We start from the raw sequence: 15,772 nt of genomic DNA on the forward strand, positions 1-15,772 counted from the left end.
GTAGATTAAAAAAACTGCAGGGAGAATATAACATGAGGCTATCAACATTATGTATAACCTCTTTAAGGGTGATAGAACTATGTTTTATCGTGAAATATTAGATAGCTATGACACAAATCGCAAAGAACAATGAAGGACGAAGCATGGTTGATTTCACAATAAAACTTTGTTCTATCAAGACGTCATTTCTGGAGATTCGAACATGCTCTCGCAACATGATAGCGTCGTATGTTTTGGACGACGTTATTTTTGAGAGGGACGTGTCTGGTAAGTTGTTTCCCATAGATGTAGCTGAGCTGTTCAGATACACTTTCAGAGAATGTGTAACAACAGGCTTTGATCCTATCGTTCTTGCCCTCTGACCGGAGGACGTGGACTCACGACATGTCATTCGTACAACAGTACAAAACTTTCCTGACTGCTAGACCTTTAACTATATATTTGTACAATATATTACCTGCCTGAATTATTTATTAGTATCATATAAATATATCTTGCTATTCAAATAGCTTTTCAAATATTTATATATTGTTAACTATATTAACCAGTTCTAAGATTAAAGTCGTGTCCACTTTAACATGTCCTTTGTCGTTAAGGAGAACCAACGTGTGGACAATTACTCAACCACAGTCAGTACCGATGTATAAACAATTTGTTTCATCCCATCTTGACTGCTTGTCAACAAGCTTGTCAACATATCGGCACATAACTACAGATAATAATGTTGTTTGTTTGTTGTTTAACCCCGCGCTCAACAATATTCCAGCTATATGACGGCGGTCTGTAAATATTTGAGTCTGGACCAGACAATCCAGTGATTGATATTATGAGCATCGATCCACGTCATTGGGATAAGATGCCATGCATCAACCAAGTAACGAGCCTGACCACCCGATCCCGTTAGTCGCCTTTTTCGGCAAGCATGGATTGCTGAAGATCTATTCTAACCCGGATCTTCACGGGTTCACGGGTGAGGTGAGGTGAAATTGGGTTTAACGTCGCGTCCAAGATTATTGCACTTATATAGCGACGTGCATGCACGTGTGTGTGTGTGTGTGTGGCTGCTTGTACTAGTCTGGACTGATGCCGATTTATAGTGCTAGCTCACTGAGATACCATGCCGCAGTTTAACATGAATACCCCACTCAGACACAGTATACTGACTCCGAGCCAACCAGTCCTTGTTTCAGCCCCTTAATGCCGAGCGCCAGACAGGGTATCATCAAGTACCATCTTTTAACGTCTTTGGTATGACGCGGTCGGGGATCGAACCCCGGACCTTCCCCTCTCCGGGCGGACGCTCTACCACAAGACCACGGAGGCGGTCCGGGTTCACCGGTAGTAATATAAACTCCAGATTATATGGGTCTTGTAAAGATGTACCATTTTCCAATTGTTAATGTATTTATACCATTAAAAAAACCTAATGTAATTGGGTGTATATTTAATCTGCACAATCAACAGAAAATTACTGGTGCAAGAAAGCCCGACTGATTTATTCAGTTCATTTAATCATTATCGTAATTGCTTATATTTTGTGTCTATAATTAACAACACGCGGAAAAGAATATGTGTTACAAAAACAAAATATTAATCAGAAGGGTTTATTCCACGGAAATCCACTTTAACATAAAGTTTACGTTTAAATGCATCATCGTTTAATATCATGTGAAACATTTATAACAATAAACTCTGATGGAACCTCGATGAGTTCATGGCATGAGTTTCATACATGTATCAACAATGTAAAGTTGATGACGATTATGAATGCAAGCAGACACTCGAAAAGCAGTATTGATGCACCGGTCGAAGCCCCGGATATTGGAGGAGTGTCTTGAATGAAGACACTGACTCGGCCCAGGCTCCCGTTATTCGGCGCTGGCTCTATGTTGAGCAGTTTACACACGAGAGGGTAGATGTCGACATTCTGGATAGGATCTGACGCGAAGTTGGTCTTGAAGTTCGGTCCTCTCGCCAGGAATATTGGCTTCATTGACATCAGTGCGTTATCATAGCCATGGGTGGCTTTTGTGGTCTTTGTGGCCTGTTTTGTCTTGTTCTGCAAATACATAAGTAATTAGTGGAAATATGAGAAAGTGAGTAGGTTTAGCGCCGCTTTGGACAGTTTTTCAGTTATGTCACAATCTCATTGAAATCAGATCTTAGTTCTCGTTATCGCTAAACAATGATCTGAGGGCATCCCATTACGGGTCACGTCAGAACGACCTTTCATCCGACCAATCAAATCGTCGCTTACCAGATCATGAAAGTGACAGTCGGAATGTGTTTTCTAATCATGCAACCTCGAAAACGTTGAAACGGGGTATTCCGAACGACAGTTCCGGCCCGTTTACGACTGATTCCGTCAAAATTATCGTCTATCTCTCGCATCCGTGGGATATACATTTGAACGGAGGAGACGTTGCACAGTACGTGGGAAGCACTGCCACACAATCTCAACCATATATTTGACATTCCGGAATTTTCGTTTGTTCTGTTTTCAAAATTTTAATCGAGAACTATGTCAGCATATTTATCAAGCGTAGTCTGAAATGAAAGTCGCAAGGTTGAAACTAGTGCCGTAAAGCTCAAGAAAGCTGCTTTCTAATTGGCTGATGTATTCTTGTAAGTCGTTTCAGTGGTCGCTCAAAGTTCGCGAAAGGTCGTTCTGACGTGACCCGTAATGGGGTGTCCTTAGATCTTTGTTTAGCGGCAGCGAGAACTTAGATCTGATTTTAATGAGATTGGTTATGTCACGGTGTGTCAACTTCATGTAGCAGGAAAACCAGAGCGATACAGGCTTTAGACATTCACCACTTCGGATAAAACGGACAGGTATGGTGTTGTTAAACCTGGAAACATCATCAGGTCGAACCGGAATTCGAACTCCATATCATGGGTTTCTGGTACCCATAAAGGTACGTAGTTGTGTACAGTGAGTGAGTGAGTTGGGTTTTAACACCGCTTTTAACATTATTCTCTGACGCTGACATTTTCTACTTACAGAAGTAGGGGCACGGGTGGCCCAGTCGTCTAAGGCGCCGCGATTCGCTGTAGAGTTGCGTCCCTTAGGCATGTCAGAAACCTATGATTGTGGGTTCGAATCCCGGTTCGCCCCGATTATGTTTCTAGGTTTGTCAGCACCATACCCGTACTCGTGGGTTTCACCAAAGTGGTAAACGTCTGATACCTGCATCACTTCGGGCTTTCCTCCCACATTAAGCTGACACGCTGTGATATAACTGGAATACTGTCAAGAGCGGCGTAAAACCCAACTCCCTCACTCACTCACTTACAGAAGTTATCTCCCCTGCTATGATGAATGCGATCCTCACAGCGATAGCCAGTTCTCGGAGCTTTCTATATTATCACATCCACCAGTCACAGCTCCATACAGTGCTTGGCGGCATAGAACCATGGATTGAGTTGAACTCGCAACCGTCCGACCGTTATGTTTACAAGCAAAGGAGTGTACCTTCCTACATGGGGAATTATTTTGTTTGTGTGTCAATTTGAATTTTTATTTCAACTATCATGTAAATAGTACAGTGAGAATGTAAGGGGAAGTTGGTGCTTTTCCGCTATCTTCAATCTCGAATCAATCTGAATAAATATACTCTTCAAAAAAAGAAACGCAATACGGATATTTAGGCCATAAAAGCGAAATAAGAGGACCAAGAGGTGCAAAATGAAGAGGTTTAATATGTTATAGTGTCAGTGACCCATTTCCCGGATCAAAATGTTCACAACAAGGACATGCAAGCCATTAATCGGGCAACACGTACGATTCGGAAAAACGCACCCAGTGCACTTACAAAAGGGCCATGGAGCTGCACGTGCAGCAGCACTGTGATCGGTATAAATGTGCAGGGTTTTGATTCTCTGGCATCTGCGTCAATCGAACAGTGACAGTTCAACAACATGCCAAGATCAACAGAAGTTCATTGGCCGCTTGCAGGCAGGGGATCCCGATGGGATCGGTTTCAACAGCATGGGTCAACACGTGATCGGCCAAGGTCGGGGGGACCAAGAGTAACAACCCCTGCCCAAGATCGCTACATCGGACTGCGCCACCTACGTGAAAGGAGAGCCCCAGCCACCTCAACCGCATCCCAAATACCCGGACTGCGCAGAATCTGACCAGGCCGTACGAAACTGTTTAAGAGCAGCAGGACTACGAGCCAGACGTCCTGTTCGACGCGTCATATTGAGTCGACAACATCATCAACAACGACTGCATTGGTGTCGTCAGCACAGGGTATGGCCTCAACTGCGATGGAGAGATGTCTGGTTCAGCGACGAATCAGGATTTCTCCCCCGTCGAGGTAATGGAAGAGCACGGGTCTACAGACGTCGGGGAGAACGTTACGCCGGAAACTGCGTACAGGAAGTGGACAGGATTGGTGGGGGTAGCGTTATGATGTAGGCGGATATCTCTCATCATGGCAGGACAGATTTGGTCCATATCAAGGTCAGTCTTACGGCTCAACGATACATCAACGAAATTCTCCTACCACACGTCCTCGAAATTGCAGCCACCGGCAACGGTGTATTCCAGCAGGACAACGCTCGAAAGAATACAGCACGGATCACAAGAGCCCGTCTACACAACAACAACGTTGATGTTCTCCCCTGGCCCTCCAGATCCCAGGATATGAACCCGACAGAGCACCTGTGGGATGAATTGGATAGACGGTTACGCCGACGTCAACCACAACCCAGACGTTGCAGCAGTTGGCTTTTGGGTTGCAGGCCGAGTGGGCTACCATTCCCCAGGATGTGATTCGCATACTCGTCTCTCCCATGGGCTGGAGATGTCATATGTACGGGGGACATACGCGTTATTGATTGTAGGTGACCTTCACCTTGGACTTTTCCTATGTACCGATAACCGTGGATAAGTACAATCACCAAGTGTTCTCTCCACAACATAATGGCTCAATACCTTGTACAGTTAAATGTATTGCCCTACCTCACACAAATCTGGCTTTACGTTTCTTTTTTTGAAGATTATACATAGACTTAAAACATTAAAATTTTCCTAATTCACTGTAATGGCATTCCCAAAGACATAAACACAAATTAAAATGTCATTACATTTGGGGTCTGCCAAATTCATGATCCTTGTAATGGCCGTTTGTGGCAGCGATGAAACTGGGAGGGTGACAAAGGTGTCACGCGTGACTACGGTTGTATATGACTGACCCCTTTGTGATCCATGCCTTACAGTGGTTGTCTCCCCTGTCTTGATGACGCTGTGTATGACCCATCTACATGTATGACCAGTGATTTACAGTGGTTATCTGCCCTGTCTTGATGACGCTGTGTATGACCCATCTACATGTATGACCAGTGACTTACAGTAGTTATCTCCCCTGTCTTGATGACGCTGTGTATGACCCATCTACATGTATGACCAGTGACTTACAGTAGTTATCTCCCCTGTCTTGATGACGCTGTGTATGACCTATCTTCATGTATGACCAGTGACTTACAGTGGTTATCTGCCAACCCTCCTCTGCTATCATGACGATAGGCATGATCCTTCTGTTGTTCCGGTAATGGAGACGTTCAGGAAGATCCTCCTTCTTGTAGACTGTGATATGTTCCACTCCAGTCAGACTCTGAATAATGGCGTCGTCCTGACCCTCTACCGGCAGAATCTGCATCACGGGGCCGTAACTCGGGACACGAGCTACCTTTGTCATGTCCACATAATCAGATATATCCACGACCTGAAAGATTATGTTATGAAAAAATCAAAGGTCAATGCCACGAGGTTGAAATATCATTTGTTTTAAATTTTCCATCGAGTGGTATTTACATGAATGACACGTGGTACGTGATAAACACGTGATTTGACAAGTTGCCATCTGTTCATTGCATTTAATGATTTCTCACTGATTTTTGTAAATCACGTGTTACTGAAGCCAACTCAGAGTTGTTCTGGCTAAAACTTTTATTTACACTTTACTCCAGTGAAATATTACGTTTAAATTTTAAGAGAAAAATATCATACCTTAGTACTAATATAGTTATAACGTGTGCTACTGGTTATGATTATTTGAACAAAGGCAGACGTGAATAGCTGAGACATTGCTGATACGGCTATAAATATTTTGTACTTACAACTGTGGTTAATGCTGTTTCAGTAAAAAATTGAAAGAAAATCCATTCATTCAATTATCCATTAAATGTGTCTTCAGAAGGCCCGTGGTCAAAGTGATTGCTTCAAGGGGATATTTCTAACGTCTGCTACATGTCATGAAAAGATCAGAGGTCAAGGTCACGAGGTTGAAAAGCTTTCGGAAAACAGTTTGTGGTTACACTTATCAAACTATATTAATGGATTTATCGTTTCACTTGGTGCATACAGTTTCTGGGACACTTTGGTCAATATAAGGAAAAGGTCAAGGTCAGCGTTCAGTTTTATTTTGTAAAAACAGCGTTGTGCCATTGTCAGCATGAGACAAGGTTACCTCTAAAGGCGTGGGAGTTTATACTTATACATGTTAAATAACAAATTCTACCACATCAAATGTCAACTGCATCTATGTCAAAGATTTAGGTCACCTTTGAGGTAATTGTCAGAAATAGTTGCATTATGTTTTCCATTGAATATAGCGCCAAATAGAGTGTATCGAAAAATGGACTTATTCCACACGGCCCTGGAGACTTCTTTTGGCATGATAAAGTCAAAGGTCAAGGTCACGAGATGGTAAACCTCAAAAAAGTTTGTGGTTGCAATTTCTCAAAATATATTAATTCTTTAATCATTAAATATTCCCTCTATGATGGGACCATCTTTTGAAAAGGTTTTGTCAAAGGTCAGGGTGTTTCTGAGGCAAGACCACGTCTACACGTATGGAACTTTACATTTGAATAAATCCTTACAAATCCTACCACATTAAAAATTGGTGATATGTCTACCAAGGTCAAGGTCATCTTTGAGGTTATTGTTAAACATCACTGTATCAGTCATTGCTAGTTACTGTTACACTTTCCCATGTACAATCCTTAATCTTAAGAATCCGTCTTGATTAAGGAAGAAACGTTCTTTGAATGGAAGTACATGGTGGTATTTTAAGATTTTAGAGCTTTGAGAAAATGGTAGTGACGAGCCTGCTTCTCTTTGTGTAAGTACAGTCGCGCCCCGTTATCTCACTTTTTCATTTGCCAAACATTCAGGCAACTTGGGATTGTCTGTTCATTGAGATACTGTCTCGGAGACATTTTTATGCGTGTGCTCAGCTCAATTGCATTAGTGAGTTCCCCTAAAGGCGCACACATTTGGCTTCTGCGTGCATTAACGTCACTTGCTGTCCATGCATGATGTGAGTGAGTAAGTTAGTTGGGTTTAACGCCGTTTTTAACAGTATTCCAGTTATATCGCGGCGTGTCAGCTTAATGTGGGAGGAAAGCCCGAAGTGATGCAGGTCTCAGACGTTTACCACTTCGGTGAAACCCACGAGCACGGGTATGGTGCTGACAAACCTAGAAACATAATCAGGGCGAACCGGGATTCGAACCCACAATCATAGGTTTCTGGTGTGCCCAAGGGACGCAACTCTGCACAGCGAATCGCGGCGCCTTAGACGACTGGGCCACCCGTGCCCCCTGCATGATGTGAAGTTTCATTGTGATCAGATGTTGTGTACAGATGCAACGTCACGGTGTTGTAAATACACATCTTAACGACAGCTGCATTCAAATCGTTTGTTCCCTTATTTTTTATCGGTCGGACCTTTTCTCACATAATCATCTAGACTCGACGTAAAGGTACAGTGCAATTTGCACCAATTGTTCAACCAAATTTTGTGCTTGCCTTTATTCACTTGTAAAATTTAATGGTAGTCTGTATTGATAATTGTGTCATCACATACATTGTTGTGTTCATAAATTCTCAAGTACGCACTCGGATGGATCTATAAAACTATTGCTTGATCTGTCTGGCTATCCATGCCTAGCTATCTCGAATGTTCGGATGTCTCAAAGTTTCCAGCACGATATACGACCTACCTTATTGACGTTATCTACTTCAACCATTCCATGGTCACTGGTAACAATGACATTGACCTCATTTTCGAGGTCATTGTCCTTCATCTTCTGCACGAGGTAACCAAGGATTTCATCCATGTACGCGACCTTGTCCTTGACCTCTTGTGATTCTGGCCCAAATCTGTGTCCAGTTGAATCGGGCTCTGGGTAATACAGGGTGGCAAATTTGACATCTTTGGTCTTGAACCAGTCAACGACGGTGTCAACTCGTTCCTTATAAGGCGGGTCGTCCGCGTAGGGGAACCAGTAGTCCGGCCGCACACCCCGAATCTCAGTCTCGCTACCTGGCCAAAAATAGGCCCCAGCCTTCAAACCCTTAAACAGATAAACAGAGCGAGTTTGTTTTAACACTTTGAACACTATTTCACGACGTGCTGAATGGTAAGCCGGTACTAGACCTTTGCCATTTAAATGAAGCTCACGAGGTGGCCTTGATAGATGAAGGTTCACAATCTCATTAAAATCAGATCTTAGATTTCGCTGCCGCAAAACAAAGATATGAGGACAACACATTACAGATCACGACAGAACGACCTTCAGCGAACTTTGACCGACCAATGAAATGACTAACAAGAAGTCAACATTAGCCTATCAGAAAGCAGCTGTCTCGAGCTGTATGGCATTAGTGTCGTAACTGGTTTCGGGCGTCCAGTGCGACCCTAATACAGTTACTAAATGTATTGCCGTTCCTGGTCCTTGTGGTCACTTAAGCCAGGACATTGCCCTCGCCTTGTCCACCACGGCTCGGCTCCGTCAAGGAGTGATTGGTCTAATGACCCTTACTCCAAGTTGTCTCTATCAGCATTCACACACGCATAATAAAGAAACGCAACACCAGTTTATACTCACATAGTTTTACTTACTCTCCGCCCATCTATCACTACAGAACAGGATCAGACTGGCCAGGCTCGTCACTAGCTGGTGGAAACTTCGAACGATCGGGATTCGACTCGATCGACTGTAAACCGCGCACCACTCTCCTAATGTTGAGGGTATCATTTTATAGTGTTCGAGCCTGACCTGTCCTTGTCACATGTCTCAATACCTCCATTTGATTCGTTACAAGTTTATATCTGACCATGAACTCATGTGTGTCACCATCGGAAAAATACCAAAAACCTACGTGCCAGGTTGCTCATCTCTCTATTGATTTCGTGACTCGCTCCAAAGCTCCAAATGGATTATACCTTGTAATTCCCCATTTGTTTCATTAACTCATGGATAATAGCCAGAGACCAATCCAATGATAAATGTGAAATGTCCAGAATACACTTGTGATAAATGTGAAATGTCTTTTCTCTATTGATTCCTTTCCAACTACCAGTTCTGTCACGAACTATATCTAATGGGTTCTATTTATTATCATTCGTTTCTGAGGTGCATTTTTAACCTTATAACATTAGTTTCAAACTGGCGACAAGGCTTTGAAAAAATATTTTTAGTTGTCGATTCAAAATTTGGAAACTGAATAAAAGAACATTCTGGAATGTCTAAGAGATGGCCTAGGCTGTATAGCAGTACTTCCCAGGGGCATTGCAAAGTCTCTTCCGTTCAAATCTTCATCTTATTGAAGCGAGATATAGACGATGATTTGTACGGATTCAGTCGTTAAGCCCATAAGTGTCGTTGGGAATAAGCCCGTGTTATAAAATTTTCGAGGTTGTATGATTAGAAAACACATTCCGACTGTCACTTTCCTGATCTAGTAAGTGAACCTTTCTTGCTCGGATGAAAGGTCGTTCTTGCGTGAGTCGTACTAGTGAGTGAGTGAGTGAGTGAGTATGGTTTTACGCCGCTTTTAGCAATATTCCAGCAATATCACGGCTGGGGACACCAGACATGGGCTTCACACATTGTACCCATGTTGGGAATCGAACCCGATCTTCGGCGTGACGAGCGAACGCTTTAACCACTAGGCTACCCGTCCGCCCTGACCTGTAATAGGATGTCCTCAGATCTTTGTTCAGCGGTAGCGAGTACTAGGATCTGATTTTAATGAGATTTGTTCAAAATCGGTATCAATCTAGAATTCGAACTTAGAATTGATGTGCTTCATATTAATTACCTTTCACATACTGACATTTTGGCTGTATGCTCTTGATTGTAGTTCTACACAACGTCAACATGGTTGTATGTGTAGCAGAAGGTCCGTGGTTCGAATCCCATTACGGGACTCGGAAATTGTATGGCCGCTACATATGCTCTTGGTTTAACCATGCTTTTCATGAAGGTTGTATGCTCTTGATAATAGTAAACTTTTACAAGTAGTTTTCATGGCTGCTCTTAATCTCAGTCAGCCTCAACAACAGGCCGCCGTGAATGTATGCTTTTGATAATAGTCAACACCGCTTTAGGTGAGGTGAAATGGGTTTTAACGTCGCGTTCAAATCAAAATAACTGCACTTATGGACCAACGTGTGTGTGTGTGTGTGTGTGTGTGTGTGTGTGTGTGTCCGTCCGGACTAATGCCGATTTTATAGTGCTAGCCCTCTGAGATACCATGTCGCAGTTTAACATGCATACCCCACTCAGACACAGTATACTGACTTCGAGCCAACCAGTCCTTGCTTTAGCCCCTTAATGCCGAGAGCCAGACAGGGTAACAACAAGCACCATATTCAAATGTCTTTTAGTATGACGCGACCATGCGCTCTCCAGGCGGACGCCCTGCCACTATACCACGATGGCGGTCCAACACCGCTCTAAACTATATTGATATAATCCTCAAAGACGTTAAAGAATGCCCGATTCTTTCACATTACCATGACAGAGTAACTATAGTAATAAGGTGATGTCGGATACAAGTCTTTATTCCGCAAATGTTTGGGTGAAGTCAGCAGTCGTCATAACTCTGATAATGGACGGCGTCACTGTTGTAAGTTAAAGAGATTGAACAGTTCAAAACTTCATTCCTTGCAGGGCGGTCGGGTAGCCTAGTAGTTAAAGCGTTCGCTCGTTACGCCGGAGACCCGGGTTCGAATCCCGACATGGGTACAATGTACATTTCTGGTGTCCTCCGCCGTGATATTGCTGGAATATTGCCAAAAGCGGCGTAAAACCATACTCACTCACTCATTTCTTGCATGGTGTGTTTGTGTTGTTTAAAAATATCTTGCGTTGTTTGATAGCATTTATACAAGTATTTCTCTTTCGGAAAATCTATTTGGAGAAAGGAAAATTGTTACAATAAAGATTATTTGGCGAAAAGTGATCGTATGGTATTAATCTCCATTTTCAAGCACGGGGCCCGACTGTGGTGAGGCGAAACACGTGCATAAAACCTATTGTGGTTTCGTGTTGGCCATCATGCTATTGTTGCTGTTTTTACTTCTGTTGATGAACAAAAACAAAGTATGAAAAGAATTATGATTGTACCTGCTTCTTGGCTGTGACCCACAACGGCTCTCCCCCATCCCACCAGCGTGTCTCTGTGGTGCCCATGTAGAAGGTTGCGTTGAACTCGGGGTCGTACATGTAGTTGCCGGTAATCCCATGGCTTTCCTCCCACAGACCTGTTAACGATGAACTAGCAAGTTAATCTTTTATATACTTGGCTTCGAGTGAGCCGAATAAATGAGAAAGAAATCACCCATTGTCTATTTGACTTGGTTGATGCATGTCATCGTATCCCAATTGCGTGGATCGATGCTCATGATGTCAACCACTGGATTGTCTATATACGAAAATATTCATCAATGACGTTATCGGCTAATTGGTAACGTCATGCATGTCCGTGAGTCACAATTTATTTGTCATTGGATGTAAAGTGAAGACAACCAGTATGCATGAAGAAAGCATGGACCCGTGAAGATCCGGGGTAGAGTAGATCTTCAGCCACCCTTCAGCGCCAAAAGGCGACTATGCTTGTCGTAAGAGGCGACTAACGGGATCGGGTGGTCAGGTTGCTGACTTGGTTGATGCATGTCATCGTATCCCAAATGCGTGGATCGATGCTCATGATGTCAATAACTGGATTGTCTGGTCCAGACTCGATTATTTACATACCTCATATAGCTGGAATATTGCTGAGTAATAAAGCTAGATTAATGATTGTTAATATACATGTGAAAGAAGAGGAAGCGGTGCGAGGGGATGGATTACAATGCCTGCCTCATTTTCTTTTTATCACTCAGTAGTACTGACCGCCTCCGTGGTAGAGCGTCCACCCGGGGCATCCGATCCGGGGTTCGATCCCGGCCGCGTCAAATATAACGAGTGAGTGAGTGAGAATGGTTTTACGCTGCTTTTAGCAATATTCCAGCAATATCACGTCGGGAACACCAGAAATGGGCTTCGCACATTGTACCCATGTTGGGAATCGAACCCGGGTGACGAGCGAACGCTTAACCACTAGGCTACACGACCGCCCCCATATCAAAAGACGTTAAAAGATGCTACTTGTTGTTACCCTGTCTGGCATTAAGGGGCTAAAACAACGACTGATCGGCTCGGAGTAGGGTATTCATGTTAAACTGCGGCATGGTATCTCAGTGGACCAGCACTATAAATCGACATTTCTCCGGACTACTACAAGCAGCCACACACACGCGTGCCTGCACTTCGCTATATAAGTGCAATAATATTGGACGCGACGTTAAACCTCATTTCCCCTCACCTCACTCAGTAGAACTCGGTATCCTACCAGTACATATGACGCCAATTATTTGTTGGCAAAACAATTTGACTTCTCCCAGCTGTCTGCATCAGGCTGCTTCTCACTCGGATCCACTCGGCCTGTTCCGGTACCTACGCTATACCTCGGTAGACACTGGCGTAGTGATACTGTACAATTTCAGTGTAATCCTCGCAACGCAGATCCCCCCGCATATAGTTCGTATAACATGACCGCCTTATTATAAGGAGACCGCCTCCGTGGTCTCCGTGGTCTAATGGTAGAGCGTCCGCCCGGAAAGCGGAAGGTCCGGGGTTCGATCCCCAGCCACGTCATACCAAAAGACGTGAAAAGATGGTACTTGTTGTTACCATGTCTGGCGCTCGGCATTAACGGGCTAATACAAGGATTGGTCGGCTCGGAGTCGGAATATTGTGTCTAAGTTGGGTATTCATGTTAAACTGTGGCATGGTATCTCACTGAGCTGGCACTATAAATCGGCCCGGACTAGTACAAGCAGCCACACACACACACGCACACACGCACACACACACACGTCCAAGTGCAATAATCTTGGACGCGACGTTAAACCCAATTTCATCTCACCTCACCTCACAGATTGTGTTGTATCACGTGACTGTGATTGTTCTGTGCACGGAACTAGTTTCAGTATTGATTTCTGTAAGGGCAGGCTGAGGTCTTATACGACTGAGCCATCTGGAGTGATTGCGAGTGCGGATACAGGTAGGTGAGTGAGAGTACTGAGTTTAACGCCGCTTTTAACGGTCTTATGTACGGCGTGAGGGAGGAAAGCCCGAACTGATGCGGTATAGTTTGAGAAAAAGTCACAACTCTTTTGAATAGGACGTCAGGGTTAGGTGTTTAAAAAATAAACATCGCTATAGATGAATGCGTTTGTTACCTGTTATTATTATTATTTGTGTCACCAACATGTCACTAAAAAATCACATGTCTGGAATACGTCAGCTAGATTGGTATGATGCATCCAATGTCGTGACGTCACCTAGCTGTAGGATATAGGGCGATTATGCGATGACCCTCGGCCAGCATTTATAGCAGCTAATGTTCTTCGTTTAGGCTATGTTGACTTTCATATATATCGCCTGTGTAAATATAGACCTACTTGTGACCAGTCAGGTGCATAAAACCAGCCGAATCTAGCCGTTTGACTGGCCAATCGCATTCCTATTCGTAACAGTGAGTGGGTGTGGTTTGACGCCACTCATTCCAGCAATATCCTGCAGGGGGCACCAGAAGTAAGCTTCTCATATTGTACCCGTGTAGGGAATCGAACCCGGGCCTTCGGCGTGACGAACGAACGAACGCTTTAACCACTAGGCTACCCCACGCAAGAAACCGCGATTGTGGGTTCGGATCCCGGTTCGCTCGGATTATGTTACTAGTTTTGTCAGCACCATACCCGTGATCGCGGGTTTCACCGAAGTGGTAAACGTCCGAGACCTGCATCACTTCGGGCTTTCCTCCCACATTAAGCTGACACGCCGCGATATAACTGGAATACTGTTAAAAGCGGCGTTAAACCCAACTCACTCACCCATTTATATACTTAAATAATAAAACGTGCTCTACTTTCATGTGTAGTGTTAGTAAGTATAAGTGTGCCCTGAACGATTACAGTGGAGCACGAGCTAAATCCAGTCTTTATTCTTAATAAATGATATTTACCAAACCTAAACCCACTCGCTTGAGAACTCCTTGTGTGTATCAAGGTTCTTTTGAGCGCATGCATTGGACAGTGCGCTATACAAATTATATCAAACGAGTTGGATTGGCTTGTGCGGGTCGCACGGTTTACGAGCTGAATTGTAAACTGGGCTAGTGCCTCAGGCAGTCAACAATGTCAGTACACTAAAGTGGTTGTATTTACATATCGCAGCCTTCAAGTTGACAGAGATGAACAGCTTACACCTCCACACATGACAACCAACAGGGTCACAGCGACTGCCTGTACCCGCCTCACCCACGCACACAATACCAGAAGTGTTTATCATACAGCTCATCCGGGTAAGTACCGTGAAACCCAGTACTCGCGAGAACGCGCGAGATTGACCCCAACAGTATTATAGGTTATGTACATGAACATGTCCAGTTTATGCGAACACCCTTCAGTCGGGGCCTGTTATTCTGGCAAACTGTCTTCCAGAAGATTACGTTACATAGATATATATTACTCTGTTTCTATGATCCGGAATTCACAACAAGCAATGGGGGCGACCGTGCGGCGCCGTGATATTATTAATTTTCACATTATTTGTGGGCTTGTCATTTATTACGCGGCGGGCCATGTAAAAACAATATTTGGTTGACCATAAAAAAAATGTTTCATAAACTCCTGGGTGAAGACAAACTATGATACAGTTTATATTTAAGACCACTTTTCATACCCGGCATATTCAATAGTCCCTTACCTGTAATCATGGTATAATGATTAGGAAAGGTGAGAGTTGGGAAGCTGGAATTCATGAACGTGGTCCTGACTCCCCCGTCCCCGAACGTGTGGAAGTGTGGCGTGGAGGTCGCGTTGTTGAGATAGTCCCATCGGAATCCGTCCATGGACACGAGAAGCACTCTGTTCTTGAAGTCATCAGCAGTCGTCCACACAGACAGGAGAACAAGGATAGCGACGATACTGATTGACGCCATGGCGGCAGATTCACACCGCCTTGTCAACTACCTCCTTATACAAGCCTCGCGCGTTGTAAGCGTATGACTTACAGCCACTTGCTTGTTATATCCTCGTCTCCTGAACCTGCTTGCTTTTACGCAATGCGAGCGAATGACGTATTGAATATTTTTGCATATATGATCTGGGTCACCAAAGTCATACTGTACACAATTTTCAATGACATCTTAACTCGTTCTGACGTGACCCGGATGTCATCAGACCTTTGTTGAGCGATAGCGAGAATTAAGATCTGTGATGTAAGTGGGATTGTTGACCCGTGAAGATCCGGGTTACAATTGGTCTTCAGCTACCAATGCGTGTCGTAAGAGGCGACTAACGGGATCGGGTCAGGCTTGCTAACTTGGTTGATGCATGTCATCGTATCCCCATTTCCT

General features: G+C 43.9%; 1 protein-coding gene across 1 annotated transcript; it reads right to left on the reverse strand.

Annotated features, from left to right (window-relative positions):
- Positions 1–1,475: 1,475 nt before the first annotated feature.
- On the reverse strand, positions 1,476–15,537 carry LOC124138066 (ectonucleotide pyrophosphatase/phosphodiesterase family member 5-like). Its single transcript, XM_046504575.2, has 5 exons — positions 15,121–15,537; positions 11,434–11,570; positions 8,020–8,373; positions 5,496–5,735; positions 1,476–2,059 (listed from the first exon to the last, which is right to left on the reverse strand). The coding sequence occupies exons 1-5, from the start codon at positions 15,353–15,355 to the stop codon at positions 1,727–1,729; spliced, it is 1,299 nt and encodes a 432-aa protein (XP_046360531.2). The 5' UTR covers positions 15,356–15,537; the 3' UTR covers positions 1,476–1,726.
- Positions 15,538–15,772: the final 235 nt, after the last annotated feature.

Source organism: Haliotis rufescens, unplaced genomic scaffold (assembly GCF_023055435.1).
Source record: "Haliotis rufescens isolate VD_foot unplaced genomic scaffold, xgHalRufe1.0.p SCAF_12, whole genome shotgun sequence".
Taxonomy (NCBI): Eukaryota; Metazoa; Mollusca; class Gastropoda; order Lepetellida; family Haliotidae; genus Haliotis; species Haliotis rufescens.